This window comes from Neolamprologus brichardi, chromosome 8, assembly GCF_056152115.1.
Source record: "Neolamprologus brichardi isolate AB-2024 chromosome 8, ASM5615211v1, whole genome shotgun sequence".
Taxonomy (NCBI): domain Eukaryota; kingdom Metazoa; phylum Chordata; class Actinopteri; order Cichliformes; family Cichlidae; genus Neolamprologus; species Neolamprologus brichardi.
In genome coordinates, this window is record NC_142111.1 from 10,061,033 (window position 1) to 10,075,383 (window position 14,351).

At 41.5% G+C, this 14,351-nt stretch overlaps 1 protein-coding gene across 2 annotated transcripts in view; it reads left to right on the plus strand.

Moving 5' to 3' along the window:
* Nucleotides 1–14,351, plus strand: part of LOC102781682 (SH3 and multiple ankyrin repeat domains protein 1-like) — a 46,107-nt gene that overhangs the window by 12,635 nt on the left and 19,121 nt on the right. The window contains exons 2-14 of one of the 2 annotated variants that reach the window (XM_006801022.2): nt 1,805–2,228; nt 6,184–6,387; nt 8,353–8,424; nt 8,505–8,613; nt 8,706–8,857; nt 9,566–9,733; nt 10,038–10,079; nt 10,731–10,847; nt 10,953–11,030; nt 11,175–11,241; nt 11,434–11,609; nt 11,731–11,861; nt 14,129–14,268. In XM_006801022.2, the coding sequence (XP_006801085.2) occupies nt 1,887–2,228; nt 6,184–6,387; nt 8,353–8,424; nt 8,505–8,613; nt 8,706–8,857; nt 9,566–9,733; nt 10,038–10,079; nt 10,731–10,847; nt 10,953–11,030; nt 11,175–11,241; nt 11,434–11,609; nt 11,731–11,861; nt 14,129–14,268 (1,798 nt within the window). In that variant the 5' untranslated portion in view covers nt 1,805–1,886. Of the gene's footprint in view, nt 1–1,672; nt 2,229–6,183; nt 6,388–8,352; nt 8,425–8,504; nt 8,614–8,705; nt 8,858–9,565; nt 9,734–10,037; nt 10,080–10,730; nt 10,848–10,952; nt 11,031–11,174; nt 11,242–11,433; nt 11,610–11,730; nt 11,862–14,128; nt 14,269–14,351 lie in introns of those variants that run through there. The other variant, XM_006801021.3, reaches the window with a different exon arrangement.

Sequence of the window (14,351 nt, forward strand, 5' to 3'; positions counted from 1 at the left end):
ATGCAATGGAACAAGCTTAAAGCAAAAATCCACCCTAAGACACGTTTTTTTAAAACAGCTGTTAGTGATCAGAGAGAAAGGTACTCTTCCTAGACTTTATGTCTGCACTCATGAAGGAAGACGGTGGCTTCTCCCTCCTTTGTTCCTGTTGAAATTCTCCTTCTCCTCAAAGTGCCAAGAAGTGCTTTCTTAAGAAAGAATACAATTCTCCAACTCTTCTTTACCGTACTGTGTAAAGTTGTGAGGTGTAATGCCATATTGCAGTTTTTCCTTCCCACTGTCGCCAAAGTGCTTGCTCATAGGGGCACATATGATTGTTGGGTTTTTCTCTCTATGTATTATTGTAGGGTCAACCTTACAATATAAAGCACCTTGAGGTGACTGTGGTTGTAATTTGGTGCTGTATAAATAAAATTGAATTCAAATGAATTGAATATGTACAGTACACAAATAACTAAACTGAAAGTTCACTAGACCAGAAAACCCTTCCTCCACAACGCTTCCTTTATTTTAATGAAGGAGCATGACTATTTCTTTTAGCTGGAAAAGTAAATATAATTTGGGCATTTTCTTAAAACTATGTCAACAACTGCAAATCCACTCAGTACACTCAGATGTGGCTTTCCAGAAGCTGCTGATTCACTGAGTTATTTACAAACCTTTGCTGTGTAAAACCCCAAGCCCCCTTCAATCTGGCGTAGACGGCTATTAAGAGAAAACAACCCAATTCCTGTAACAAGCCCTCACGGTCTGATAATGGTCTGATCAGCAAAGCTTAAAAGCTGTCCAATGAGAATATGTTGGATGTTGTGCAGATTCGTGCTTATTAAAAAGCACCATTTTTAATCTGGAGTATACTGCCAGCCATCCTATCCTTCATATCCTGTTGGTGAACCATGCAGACATGCTGGAGGTCAACACGTTTGCATCCAAGGGTGTCAAATCCTGCACTAAGGGTTACGATTAGGAAAAGTTAAGAAAATGATGCTTACCCCGTGATTTAGCACAGACACCAAGGGGCTCTTTATAAGCATCCAGATAAGACACCTGCCACCCTGTTGCCTAAACCTGTTACTTCATGGCACAGGAGACCTTGTGTGAAATTTGGAAATGCCACCAGCTTTGTCAAAACAGCTCCATTTGACACCTTGGGAATGAAAACAGGCTGTCAAGGATGAAGGATAGGGCAAGGTCAACAAGTTAAATTGTATTTAACAGTAACAGAGTGCAAGGGTGGAATTTTCCTTTAAGAAGCGCACATTTAGCTGTTAGCCCTGGGCTGTGCCTCAAACATAGGTCTCCTCCATTGTCACTAAATACCAATGATCTTGACCTCGTGTGATGCTAGATCGCATCTCCAACTCACTCCCTCCTGCAGAAAACCTGTGATGCAAATTCACAGAGTTTATATTTAGCCTGTCTTTCATAAGTCTGCTATTCCCAGACGCATTCCCAGTGGCTAAATGGAAAATGTGGACCAGCTCTGTGCTATTTCACACATGTGGACTTATTAGCATTGCCAGTGGCTAGAGTTTCTATTACTGCACGTGTCTTTTATGTACTTGAATTACTCATATTCCAGCATTACTAAGTTCACTCTCTCAATCAAAGCAAAGATACGAGTCAAATGACCGACATTTACTCCCTTTTCTGCCTTTTTTTCCTACAGCATGTTTCTAAGGATGAAGCCAGTCTCATGGGATAGCCATGTTTTGTCTCCATGACAGCTAGATCACTCAGCCCTCTCTGCAGTGACCTCTGCACAGCAAAGGATGCTGGGAAATAATGAGCACTTTTATCCCAGTCAGGATGACAAAGATGGGGAGGATGAGGAGGAGGAAGAGGAGCAGGGAAGAGAAAACAGAAAAGAAGAAGGTGAACGTGACATGGAGAATGGACGACTAGAGTATCTGGAGGAAAAGGAGATGACAGGAGGACGACAATCCTGGGAAGGGAAAGGCGGTGAGGTGGTGAAACCAGCAGCCATTGTGGTCGGTCGACAGAGAGTAGATCGGCCGCTGAGGCCGGGCAATCACGGCAACAGGGGGATCCCTTACATGCCCAATATAGCCCCGCTACATCATCAAGCTGCCAATAAGCAGCAGTATTTCATGGCAGCAAAGAAACGAGCCTTCATGGAGCGCAGCATGACCACAGTGGCTCCACTGGAGGACACTTACTTGACCATGATGGTGTTCCGCATTGGAATCCCCGACATCAAACAAACAGTAGGTGCATCAAAGACACTGCTCGTAACGTGTGTGTGAAATTCATGAAAGGCGGAGGCCCGCACAGCCGTCCCTGGAGCTTCTTGACTGATCATTTAAAAGTGAATAAAGTAGCTGAAGCAGAATTTTTTGAAGAAAAAAACTTGTCAAAACCAGTCCAAATCAAACAGTTTAAAAGTTTAGTTCTCCCTGTCAAAGAAAAAAGAAAAAGAAAGAAGTCTCCCTCACACTGCACTGGAGGTCTTTCCAAATGAGGAAGTAGTTCAAGCCAAGTCTCCCTGGTATTACTGCCTCAGAGACAGGGAGCTTTAATGTGACAAACAGAATTTCAAAAATAATATCTCAGGCTATTTAAACCATTAAGGCAGGTATACATTTAGTTAATGTTGCTGTTTCTGATTCTGATGTTATGATCAACTGCAGACAAAAAGCTCCAAAAATGTAGTTTTTATATTTGTGACTATTAAAAAAGAAAAGAAAAGGACAACAGCCATTTAATGAGAGTTGAACACTGGGCTTTGGTCACCACCTTCGCTATTACCTCCCCTAAAACTCAGAAGCTTTTCAGTTTTCTCCCTGTCTTTTGATTTGCTTCCCTCCCTTCCCGCTTCTCTTCTAAAATCCAGCCATTTTCCATCCTTTGAGTTAAAACACGTCAAATAATACTGGTGCGTTGCTGATTCTACATCTGTTTCAAATTATTCACAGAAAACACCTCATGGGTGGCTTGAAGCATACAATTTTTTTTATATAAGTCAAACAGTGTGCACAACTGTAGAAGCACATCTCTAATTTCAAGGCTTTTCCATTCCAGCTATCCCACGGGCTCAGAGATGAGTCCCAAAGGGAAGTAGGAACTCACACAGAGCTCAGCTTGTGCTGAGCACCCTGCAAGGGAAAACATATTCAGTCAACAACACCATGCAAGCATCTGCCTTGGGTCAGGTGGTCATAATTAGCTTCCAAAACTGAAGTTAGTCTCATTTCACACTTTGAAGCAGCTCTCAGCCTTACGGTGGCAGCAGGCGAGAATTGGCCAGCCCACACGCACCATATCCAGGTGAGAATGGGTGCCCCACTGTAACCCCTCCCCCATCCTCCTTTCTCCATTTTCAACTCCCTGAACATGCCAACTGTTCTACATGTCAGCTAATCTGCCCTCAATACAACAGTAATTGCTAATTATTTAATAGGTTTTTAATGAGTTTTGGGAGAGCTGAGGAAGTGAGTGACTGTCGAAGGGAAGAAATATGTGGAAGGCGTCTCTGTTCTCAGGTTTCCATCAGCCACAGGCAGCGTACCGAGATCCACACATCACTGACAAACACTCGGCACTGCAAACCCGGAAGCTGAAGTATTATTGAACAGAATTAAAAAGGGATAAAGAGAGGGGCTGAATATTAGGAGCTACTTAGACAGACTGAAGAGGGGGGGGGGGGGGGGGGGGGGGGGGGGATGAAAAGAGAGGAAAATATGTGCTGTAATAGCGCACACTGAAGATCTAAATAATAAAAACTGCCAGAAACATCTCAGGGAAACTGCATTAAAGAAGAAACGATGAGGAGAGAAGCAGCACTGTTATATACAGTATACATTACATTAGACCTCACTCAGAGGGATTAGCCACTCTATCTCTGTTTTACACACACACACACGCACAAGAAAAACCACTACACTGCACAAGTGCACTCCAATAAGAAGGCATACACAGACAGTTTATAGCTCACTTATATGCATGCACATACACACAGTCATGCTCATCCCTATCATGTGGTTAACCTCCCAGGGACCACCAAGACATTGCTACGGCAACGGGTGCCTGCCTCCACTAATGAACTGGTTGCCATGCCAATAGAGTTTGCTACACTATCAAATAGTGCAACCGAGTGCGGGCTCGAGGGGGGCAGAAGGGACATGGAAGTGTGCTGAGCTGTGCAGTTTTGCTCACAGCCCTCTGAAATGGAACAATAGTATGGATACATACATCTCTCACACCTCTCAGCTCTCCTGCTGTTCAAGCTTCCAATCAGCTCGAGCTCCGGGTCCAGAAAGATGTCTTTCCTGTGGAACTGCACAGAAATGGAAGAATATGAGGAAATGGACAATGCAACAATCACAGTGAAATCTTTATTAGGACATCCACACACACACACACACACATAATACATCCGAGGTGTTTTGTAATTGGGTGTATCCACAAAGTTTGCTCCTCCTCTTCTGGATAATGGAGTAAACTGGACAAGGAGGGAATAGCAAAATATTTATCTATGCATGTGAGTTTTACTTCTTTATTAGCAGAGAAAATCAAAAAATATGGTGTTAAAATGAAAGTGAAATAGATCCAAATAATCTGATACCACAGACTAAAAGGACAGAATGAGTCATCTTATAATTCATGAATGTGGCAGGTGATTCATTAAAAGTAATGCATTCATATTTTGCACGTCACACTCATATACATTCATCATGCACAAACTCCTTTTAGCCTTCAGAACTGCCTTAATTCTTCCTGGCTCAGATTCAACAAAGTGGTTAAAACATTCATCAGAGATCTAGATCTCCATATTGACATGATAGCACCACACAGCTGCTGCAGATTTGTCAGCTTCACACCCATGACTTTGGAGGCAATTTGAATACAGTGAGTGAACTCAGGGTCATGTTGAAGAAAGTAGTTCAAGATACGCGTTGTCCTGCTGGAAACAGCCATCGGAGAATAGGTAGACTGTGGTCATAAAAGGACTGCAGACAGGCTGCGGTGTTTAAATAATGCTCGGTTGTTACTAAGGGGGCCAAAGTGCTCTGAGAAAATATTCTCCACACCATTACCTTAACAGTTAATACAAGACAGGACTGATGGGACTCATTAAACAAGGAAATGCTTTTCCAGTCTTCTGTTGGAAAGTTTGATGGGGTGTGCATTCAGAGATGCTCTTCTGCATATCTTGGCTGTAACGAGTGCTGACTGGAGATAAAACTTATGTGTAAGTTCAATAAGCAAGATCAGCTTCTAGTCTGTTTTTACATCGCTATCACTTTCCCGCTCTCTCAGTACTTACATCATTACACTAGTCCAGTCATCTTTTTATTTACCTTCTTTGAGTCAATCAGCCACCACTCTGCGTGGTTTAAATCTCAGTGCTCTGTCATTCTTCCTTTCAGACTCTCATTCATGCAACCCACCTCGTTTCCATCTCCACCTCACTCTCAGTCTTCATCTTCATCACCATCAACATCTAGACTCCGGGGTCCTGCATGTCCTAAATCCTATCACCTATGGGATTCTGTTCTGCCATGATGGGTCATCTGAGTCTAATTGCCAGATTCATTTCTTCATCTCAAAAAATCATGTTCAGTTCTTCCAAACGATCTCTCCTCGTTGAATTACTGTTGCTTTCCTATCAGCTCAAGGAAGTCTTACCAAGACCTCTGGTGTCAACAGGGCATTTTCAAGTAGAGAACTGGCCAGCTCACTCACAGGATATTTTCTCTTGCTAACATCAGTCTCTGTAAACCTCAGAGATGGTTGTGTGGGAAATCCCCACATTAGATGAGTAGTTTAACCGTCCATCAGCATGTCGTCTTAGCCATGTCTACACGCATAATACATTGAGTTAAGTGCATATGGGTCATGTATCTAAATTTCTTAAATAAAAAAGGACCTTACTACTTTGATTTTATTGAGTAAATTACAAAAACACTGCAGCACTATAGTGCAGTTAGCAATCCACAAGGGCATCCTGTAAAGCTATCTAAGCTAACGTACTGGGCTCATCAATTTGAAACACTAGGTTGTTCTTGGTGCTCAAAGCACTGAAAATATCCATTAAAATGTTTTGACAGAGGTACACTACAACAGCTGTAAAACCTGTATATTTTTAACCACTGTTTCAACCTCAGTACAGGTGTACTATCGCCCTCTAACCCCGCCCCTGTCCTGTCCATTGTCTGACAGAGATGTCTCCAGTTTGATCAGGACTGCACAGTGTGGAACGCTAAGCAGCAGATCATCTGCTCCCTCAGTGAGTCCCTATGGGACGTCTACAACTATGGCCTCTTCCAGCCAGCTGGAGAGGGACGGGACGCCAAGTTCCTGGAGGAGGAGAGACCCCTGAGAGACTACTCACAGTCCTTCGAGAAAGGGGTGCCGTACCTGGAGGTAGGAAAGGGAGCTGTGACCCAGTGTAAGGCCCCCTTAGAGCATCACTTGTTTCTCTTTTTTTTTAAAATGATGTAAAATGATGTAAAATCTAATATTGATTGATTGATTTTTGTATAAATATTGTTGTACTGCAAACAATTTCATTTCTCTCTTTTATGGGTTTTGAATAATCTTGCTAAAAATTAGTGATCAAAAAACCAAGCGTAAATACAGATATGTTTTTAATGTTTTGTAATTTCTGTAGAGAAATGAAGTATCCTGTATGGTACTCTGAAACTTTTTTTTTCTCATAACCGAGTAAAGAAAGTCTTTAATTGCAACTCCAAATTGCATTGTGTTTATTAGAATCCCCCTGCATCACAGAGTGAGTGGACTGCGTAAATGACTGCTTACAAAACTGGATGGATTTAAATGCATTACGTATATTATGTAACCTGCTAATTACATTGTATTGCCTGGCTTTTTGGTAAGTGGGTTGTGAGACAGCACGAATCTGAGGTTTCCTGCTGTAATACAATTATCTCACAGTGCCCTCTGGTGGCTCAGCTCCTGTATGTGCTGCTGAGTTGGGCGGTGCTGGAAAGAGCATCTTCTTTAGCTCAAAAGTTTAGCTTCAAATTAGAATGTTTATATTCCTCAAAACGTTTGAGATGGGGTCCTGTCTGCATACTGATGAGGCCTTGTAACTGCACTCTCCACACACCCCACAGCAGACTGCATGAGTTTAGGCGTTTTTGACACTAAAGTAAAGACAGAGTCAGTTAGAGTCATGGTAAGGGAAGTCATATTAAAGGGAGTAGAAACAAACAGAATGTATTATAAGCATCAGTTTAAAAAAAGCATTTGTTCCACTAAGTACAGCTACCTGTTAGTTCCTGTTGTAGTGCTGCAGTTGTTTTACTGAGACTTTTAGGGCTGATTGCTTTTGTATTGTGGCTGCTAAACCCATCTTTGTTTGGTTTTCTGGGGCATAGTGCGAGGTGCAGCTCAGCTCTGAGCTGCCAGACAGAAATTTCTTACCTCAAAGCTCCTCAGCTGTTAACTGATTTGGTGTGAGGACTACACACCCAGTCAGGTGGTTTCCAAGTAAAAAAAAAAGCCAAACACAGTACACTCATTAGTCTCATCTGTTCAAGAACAAATTTTAGGCTGATGTTTTTTCCCCTTCTGATCTTTATTCCTTCCAAAATAGAGACATTAAGAATACGACACATTAACACTCTGCTGCCTCAACACAAGAACATCAGTGGAAAACAATAGAAAAAAGATTTTAAAATGAGCAGTTTGCAGTGCGTTCAGACCCTTTTACTCTGTGATAAACCAGTCTTAGAATAACGCAGTGGGGCATATAATCAGTGTAATGAGGGACTAATGTGCAGTCTGTCAGTTCCTGAGATGTAAATCACCTTATATGATAAATTAATCTTGTCAGTGTGATTTAAAGAAAACTGCATTAATAGTATTATTATTTTAAATGTCATTAATCAAACCTTAACCAACGCATTGTGGAAAAAAAGCCCCCATTAATCATTAATCTAACTTAATAGAGCCCTTCCCTAGATCCTTTCTAAAGCTGTGCGCGCAAACCGCTCATTTGCATCACTTTGCTTGCGCTTAAATTATCATAATTGAAACATCAAATCCAACTTATTACATTGTGAGGCTGAAGGGTTAACCATTTTTAGCCTTTTGCCAAAACGTAAAAACAAATCTGACACAAATATTTTAAAGAAGCCAATTATGGAGTCATTCTAGCGACGCCGAGTGGGAGAACAGATCTCTGGAAACAGCGAGAGTTCAGCAACATCTGACAAGAATAATGGTGCTTTCTCTGAACTACGGTTTCACAGCACAAATTGTAATCATTTTGTTATATCCTCCAGTGTAGGCTGTCACCAATAAACTGAACAGCTAAGTTCCATTATCCTCATTTTCATGTGTGCTATGTTTTCCGGTCTTCAGTTTAGGTACAAAACCAGAGTCTATAAACAGACCAATCTGGATGAAAAGGCTCTCGCTAAACTCAGCACAAAGGTATTTCTTTTTTTGTGTGTTTTTTTAACTTTGTTGTTTTGTGCTTAATTGCATTCAGCAACATCTTTCCCTACACTCAGGCCAGTCTGAAGAAATTTCTGGATTACATTCAGACCGGAGCAATAGACAAAATGGGAAAAGTCCTCGATAAAGGACTTGATCCAAACTTTCACGACCCTGACACCGGAGGTGAGTTTTACCTTTATTCTTTGCCAATAATATTTAGCAATATCAAGAGCATACGAGGGTGAACTTTCATTCTCACCTTCTCTGTGGGTCAGAAACCCCCCTCACTGTGGCCATGCAGTCTGGCCTGTCGGTGGAGGGCATCAGGGTCCTGGTTCAGGGCGGCGCTCACTTGGACTTCAGAAGCAGAGACGGCATGACGGCCCTGCACAAAGCTGTTAGGGCTCACAATCACGCTGGGCTGCTGGTAAGGGCTAAAAAAGTTAGAGTCACACGCATGCAGAGTACAAACACACTCAAGTAGAGCGGGTGGTGTGGACAAAATAAATTAAAACGGAATAATGATTCTAATTAAAGGATAAAAGCAAAATAGCATAAATGCCCCATGGAAACAGGCTGTTACCTTTGAAGATAATTACAGAGGTGGGTCATATGATAATAATTTCTAAGTGGTTTTCTCTTGGCTTTATGTGTCTCGCGTTTTTATTGGTTAGTGTACACTTGGAAGCGCTGTTCCTTTTCTTTGAATAAACTACGAGAATTTTCCTCTTTTGTAGTTCTGAGAGTTGCCTCAGCTGCGGGTTTAGTCACACACCAAATGTTTTGTAATGTGTGTAATTGTGATAACATTTCTTTCTCTTCTCCTTTTTTTAAATTATTATTATATAGACAACACCACCTCCACCATACATACACGCAAATACATATACACCCCACCCCCACTCATCACAATAACTTTGCACCACATGCACTTGTGGTACATGTGATGTACTTATATAAGAAGCCAAACTATCTGTAACATTTCATATTCCTGTTGCATTGTTTTAGTATTTGAATTAATAATCGCTGTGAAGAAAATCTATTAAGCCTTTGTTATATTTTACTACTCTACACATTCACACACACTTGGTTAAAATAATCCTTGTTCTTTGCCCTCCGTGTGTCAACTTGCCAGGCTCTCTTGTCCCTCGGAGCATCTCCAGACTCCAAAGACCGCTGTGGCCTGACCCCGCTGTACCACACTGTGGTGACAGGGGGTGACACTTCCTGCTGTGAGACCTTGCTCTATTACAGGGCAAAGCTGGGCACAAGGGACGAGAACGGCTGGGACGAATCCCATCAGGTAAGCTTAGATTTTTAATCAGCTACAAATGCAAATCAATCACCCTGTGCGCCTCTTTGCAGATTCCCACGATTCACAGTTTTCATCATGTCTGTTTCATCATAGTTAAATCCCGTCTGGTTTCTGTCTCCTTCATGTTAACTTAAGCAATGCACCAACATTTCCCTTTCTTATTTATGTGACTGATGAGATCTACCATCACCTTCAGTGTCTCTCAGCCTTTTCTCACACCTCTCTCCTCCCTGCCTTCCTCACTCGTCTCTCCATTCTCTCTCCTTCCTCCCCTCCTTCTCTCTCTCCATAGCACAGGGATGAAGAGGAGTTTGGAATGGAAGAAATACATAAGGTACCCTTCATCCCACCATCCCTTCATCCCTAACAGAAAGCCATGCTGTGACTATTACGTAAATAAACCAAAAGGGAATGAGGTGACCACACTGTTTCCTCGAACCTGTTCACGTCTCGCTCATCTTGAGATGAGTCCAGTGCAGAAAGAGCATTGTATCTTAGCTCTTTCTCTCAGCGTAGATATGTGTGCATTGCCTACATTATGTCTCTGTGACATTCAGGGAAATTTGTGTTTGCACTGCAAGCCGGTTGTCATGGTATTTTATTTTGGTTTTGCCCTGCTCAATGTTTTCTTTACTTTGTACGTATCTTGTGATATTTTAATCCCTGCAGAAAAATATGAGGGAACCTCTCAGGCTGCTGAAGGCTCATTTCTGTTGTTTTAATGGCTTTTGTTCCCTTTCTTTTCCACTGTGGTGAATTGTAATTTGCTCTCACCTCTTTGTTTTCTGTTAGACTACTGTGTGACATAAGATTTCCCCTTCCCCCATTTTTCGTATCTCTTTTTTCAATGTCTTTCATTTTCTTCCCTATTCTCTTACACCATCTTCTCCTTATCCCGTTTGAAACCATTCTCTTTAGTCCAACTTGTGTCCTTCTATACTTTATAATACTGGGGATATTTCTATCATACTCTTGACATTAAAAGGCTTGCCAGAATGGCTTTGCACAACACTTGGAGCATCTGCTGTTTTATGGGGCAGACACCACTTCTCAAAATGCCTCAGGGAACACTGCGCTTCACATTTCTGCCCTGTACAACAAGGCAAGTGTGGCAAAAAGATCCCTTATTAAACTATTATTACCATAATGTTTGCTGTTATATCTTCTACAGATGTTAACCGATTCCTTTTCCTCTCTGAATCATCAGGAAAGCTGCGTCCGTGTTCTTCTGTACAGGGGGGCAAATAAGGAGGCGAAGAACAAGCATGGTCAGACCCCGTTTCAGGTAAATGTTTTAAAAAATAATCCAGAGTTTTGAGGAACATGTTTTGCTTTTTTATTATCCTGTCTGCAGAGTGAAATTGCATTTGTAGAGTAGCTTTGACCTGCTGGAACAAATAATATTTCAGTTTGTCTTCGTTGTTTGCAGCTAGCTGTTTTGTCTGGTCATTTTGAACTCGGGGAAATCATCAAAAACCACAAAGACTCTGATATAGGTAAGCTTCCCTGGCAACTGTTTCTTCTGCAGGGACTTTCAAACGTCACTTCCCAACACTTGTCTGCCTTGCTCTTTCCCAAATATATAATCCTAACAATGTACCTGTTTTCTCCCTCCCTTTCATCCTGTCACACCTCACATATTCACCTGTACCGTCACACCAAACCTCTGCATCATGTCGTGTCTTCAGTGCCGTTTTTGGAGTCACCAAAGTTTGTTCCAAAGCGAAAAGAAAGTTCCCACACACTGCCCCTCCCTTTGCTTCATTCCCACCCCCTACTGCGTGCCAATAGTGATAACATCATGACCCAGTCTGACCCTCTGGCCCTGCCCAACAAGGCTGCGACCAATCCCAACCCAGGACAGGTACTGTCCAGCATTAGGTGGATGTCCATGTTTTGATCTTTTGTAATAGTAGCTCGCTTGATGATTTCTCATCATCTGAAATGATCAATACTGACGTTCTCCGTGGGGCTGTTTTTTGCAGGGTCATCGCAGGGCCTCAGTGGGTATGAGAAGCTCCAGCAGCCCCAGAACTCGTACCCGTTCGCCCTCCAGAGGGAGAGGAGGCCAAAGTGACACAGAGGAGAGGCACAGGCAGCCACGAGGCAGACAGGGGTAAAGAAGCCTGCTGGGATCTTAATCTGACTAGGTCCTTTCAGGCCATCCAACAGTAGGAAGTCAGTCATCTCCAATTATCATTAGCTGCATGCAAAGAAATTACTATTTATGTCTCAGATGCATACCTTTTACTATTTGCAATTGCAAGAAGGTCACATTTGTTTATATGTGGTATAAATCGGCGTTTTTGTGTAAACAAAAGAAATTTAGGATACATTCACTTTACCTTAAAAAAGAAGGTTTAAAAATGTATACACAAAAAAGACTTAGTTAAGCACACAAGTTCTTCATGTTATGGTTAGCAACTATATAAAAACTAACAATCTCATGATGTTAATGTGTGCATATTTACTATTGTCTATATTTACCTCCACTAAAGAGGTTATGGCTTTGGTAGCATTGCGTGCGTGTCATTTTTTTTTTTTTTTGTCTGTAAACACAATAAAGCGAAACATTTTGTATGACTTATGATAAACCTTTGTAGGAATGTAGAGTGGGGTCCCATTACAATTCATTATAATTTGGCTTACATCCACCAAAGACTTCAAGGTAAAAAACAAAGCAGATAAAAAGGCTTAAAACTTAGAAACTATCATTCTAATATAATAAATGTGTATTGTCAACATGCCAAAAGTAACATATAAAGATTTAAAATATCATGTTACATTTGACCTCCGACCTCTCTTTCAAGGTCAATAAATTGATCTGAAGATCAAAGTGATAATAATGCTATACAGAGCTATTATAAATTATGTGTCTTACTTTCATTTGTATTGACAACATAGACAAATAGGGATTCTAAATATCACTTTACTTCAAACTTCTGACCTCTTCCTTCAGGTCAAATAAGGTCAAAGTTTCATAAAATGTTTTAGGAAATGTTTAGGAAAGGATCCTGTTATATGGGGATTCTAAATATGTATCTCTAATCTCTAAAAAATATAGTAAGTGTACATCCAAATTTTATGTTTCATTTGACCTATAATTTCATATTTACACTTCACATTATTTCAAGTTGACCTCAAAATGTGTCATATCTTTAAAGAAGGTACTGTCAAGAGAAAGACAATGAGCTCCCAAGTTAGTTAGAAATATTTCTACCATGACCTGAATCACTGAGAACCTACACAGACATACTTTAGTGTGAGTTATTGCACTAAAAACTACTTAAAGTTTGTTTAAAAAATGAAATGAATAGATACAAAATATAATACCATTCCCTTAAAAGTGAATACTGCTCAGAGAGTGAGCTGTCTTGGCGGAGGTTTGTACTCTTGTTTGATTTGTGTGTTAGAACTAAAAATAAGTGCAGCAGCATCCCATTAGAACTGAATGTATTTTGCTGGTAACTGACCAGTACTGACCAATATCATAAACTGGTGTTATAATGAGCCCTGCCAGACTGGTGACCTATCCAGGCTGTACCCTGCCTCTCATCCTAAGGCAGCTGAGATAGGCTCCAGCATGACCCTGAATTGGATAAGTGGAAGGATGGATGGAAGGATGGAAGGATGGATGGATGGATGGATGGATGGATGGATGGATGGATGGATGGATGGATGGAAGGAAGGATGGATGGATGGATGGATGGATGGATGGATGGAAGGATGGAAGGATGGATGGATGGATGGAAGGATGGATGGATGGATGGATGGATGGATGGAAGGATGGAAGGATGGATGGATGGATGGATGGATGGATGGAAGGAAGGATGGATGGATGGATGTTTGGATGGATGGATGGATGGATGGATGGATGGAAGGATGGATGGATGGATGGATGGAAGGATGGATGGATGGATGGATAATTAGATGTGCTTAATCATTCATTCTATTTTGGCCTAATCCTTCCAACATCAGAAATGTTGATCGGGTCAAAGCAGTGACTCAACCACTGGACAAAAATGAAAGAATAAATCCCTGGTGATAAGAAATAATTAATAGTACTTGATGCATGTGATGTGTCAAATTCTGAAATATAGTGACAGAAATGTATGAAGTTAAATGTTAGACAAACTGGTTTTGTTGACTGAAATTGTCAGAACCTTCTACAGTATGCACCTGTCATGCTAAATACTAGACGCTGTTGTGTAAATACACCAGCACAGAATAAAATCTTACTGTTGGTATGACAGATTAGCATGACTCAGCTGTCTCTGATGTGGCCTGACAGGCTGTATGTTGTCTCATTTGTTTTTCCACAGTGTACCACTCAGTCTTATCTCTTGGTTTTCTAATGCACTCACTGCGCTTGTCTCTCTGCAGTGCGACCTCGGCGGGTGGCGGCGGGGGTCAGATGAAGCGCATGTACAGCGCAGTTCCAGGACGAGTGTACGTGGCCACTCGTGCCCACTCTGCCAGTGGAGACCGAGAGCTCTCGCTGAACAAGGGGGACAAAGTCAAAGGTGAGAAAAGTCCAGAATTTTCACATGTTGAACAATTTCTACTCTGCTGAGTAGAAGTAACCAGTGGAATCGTGTCATGTTAT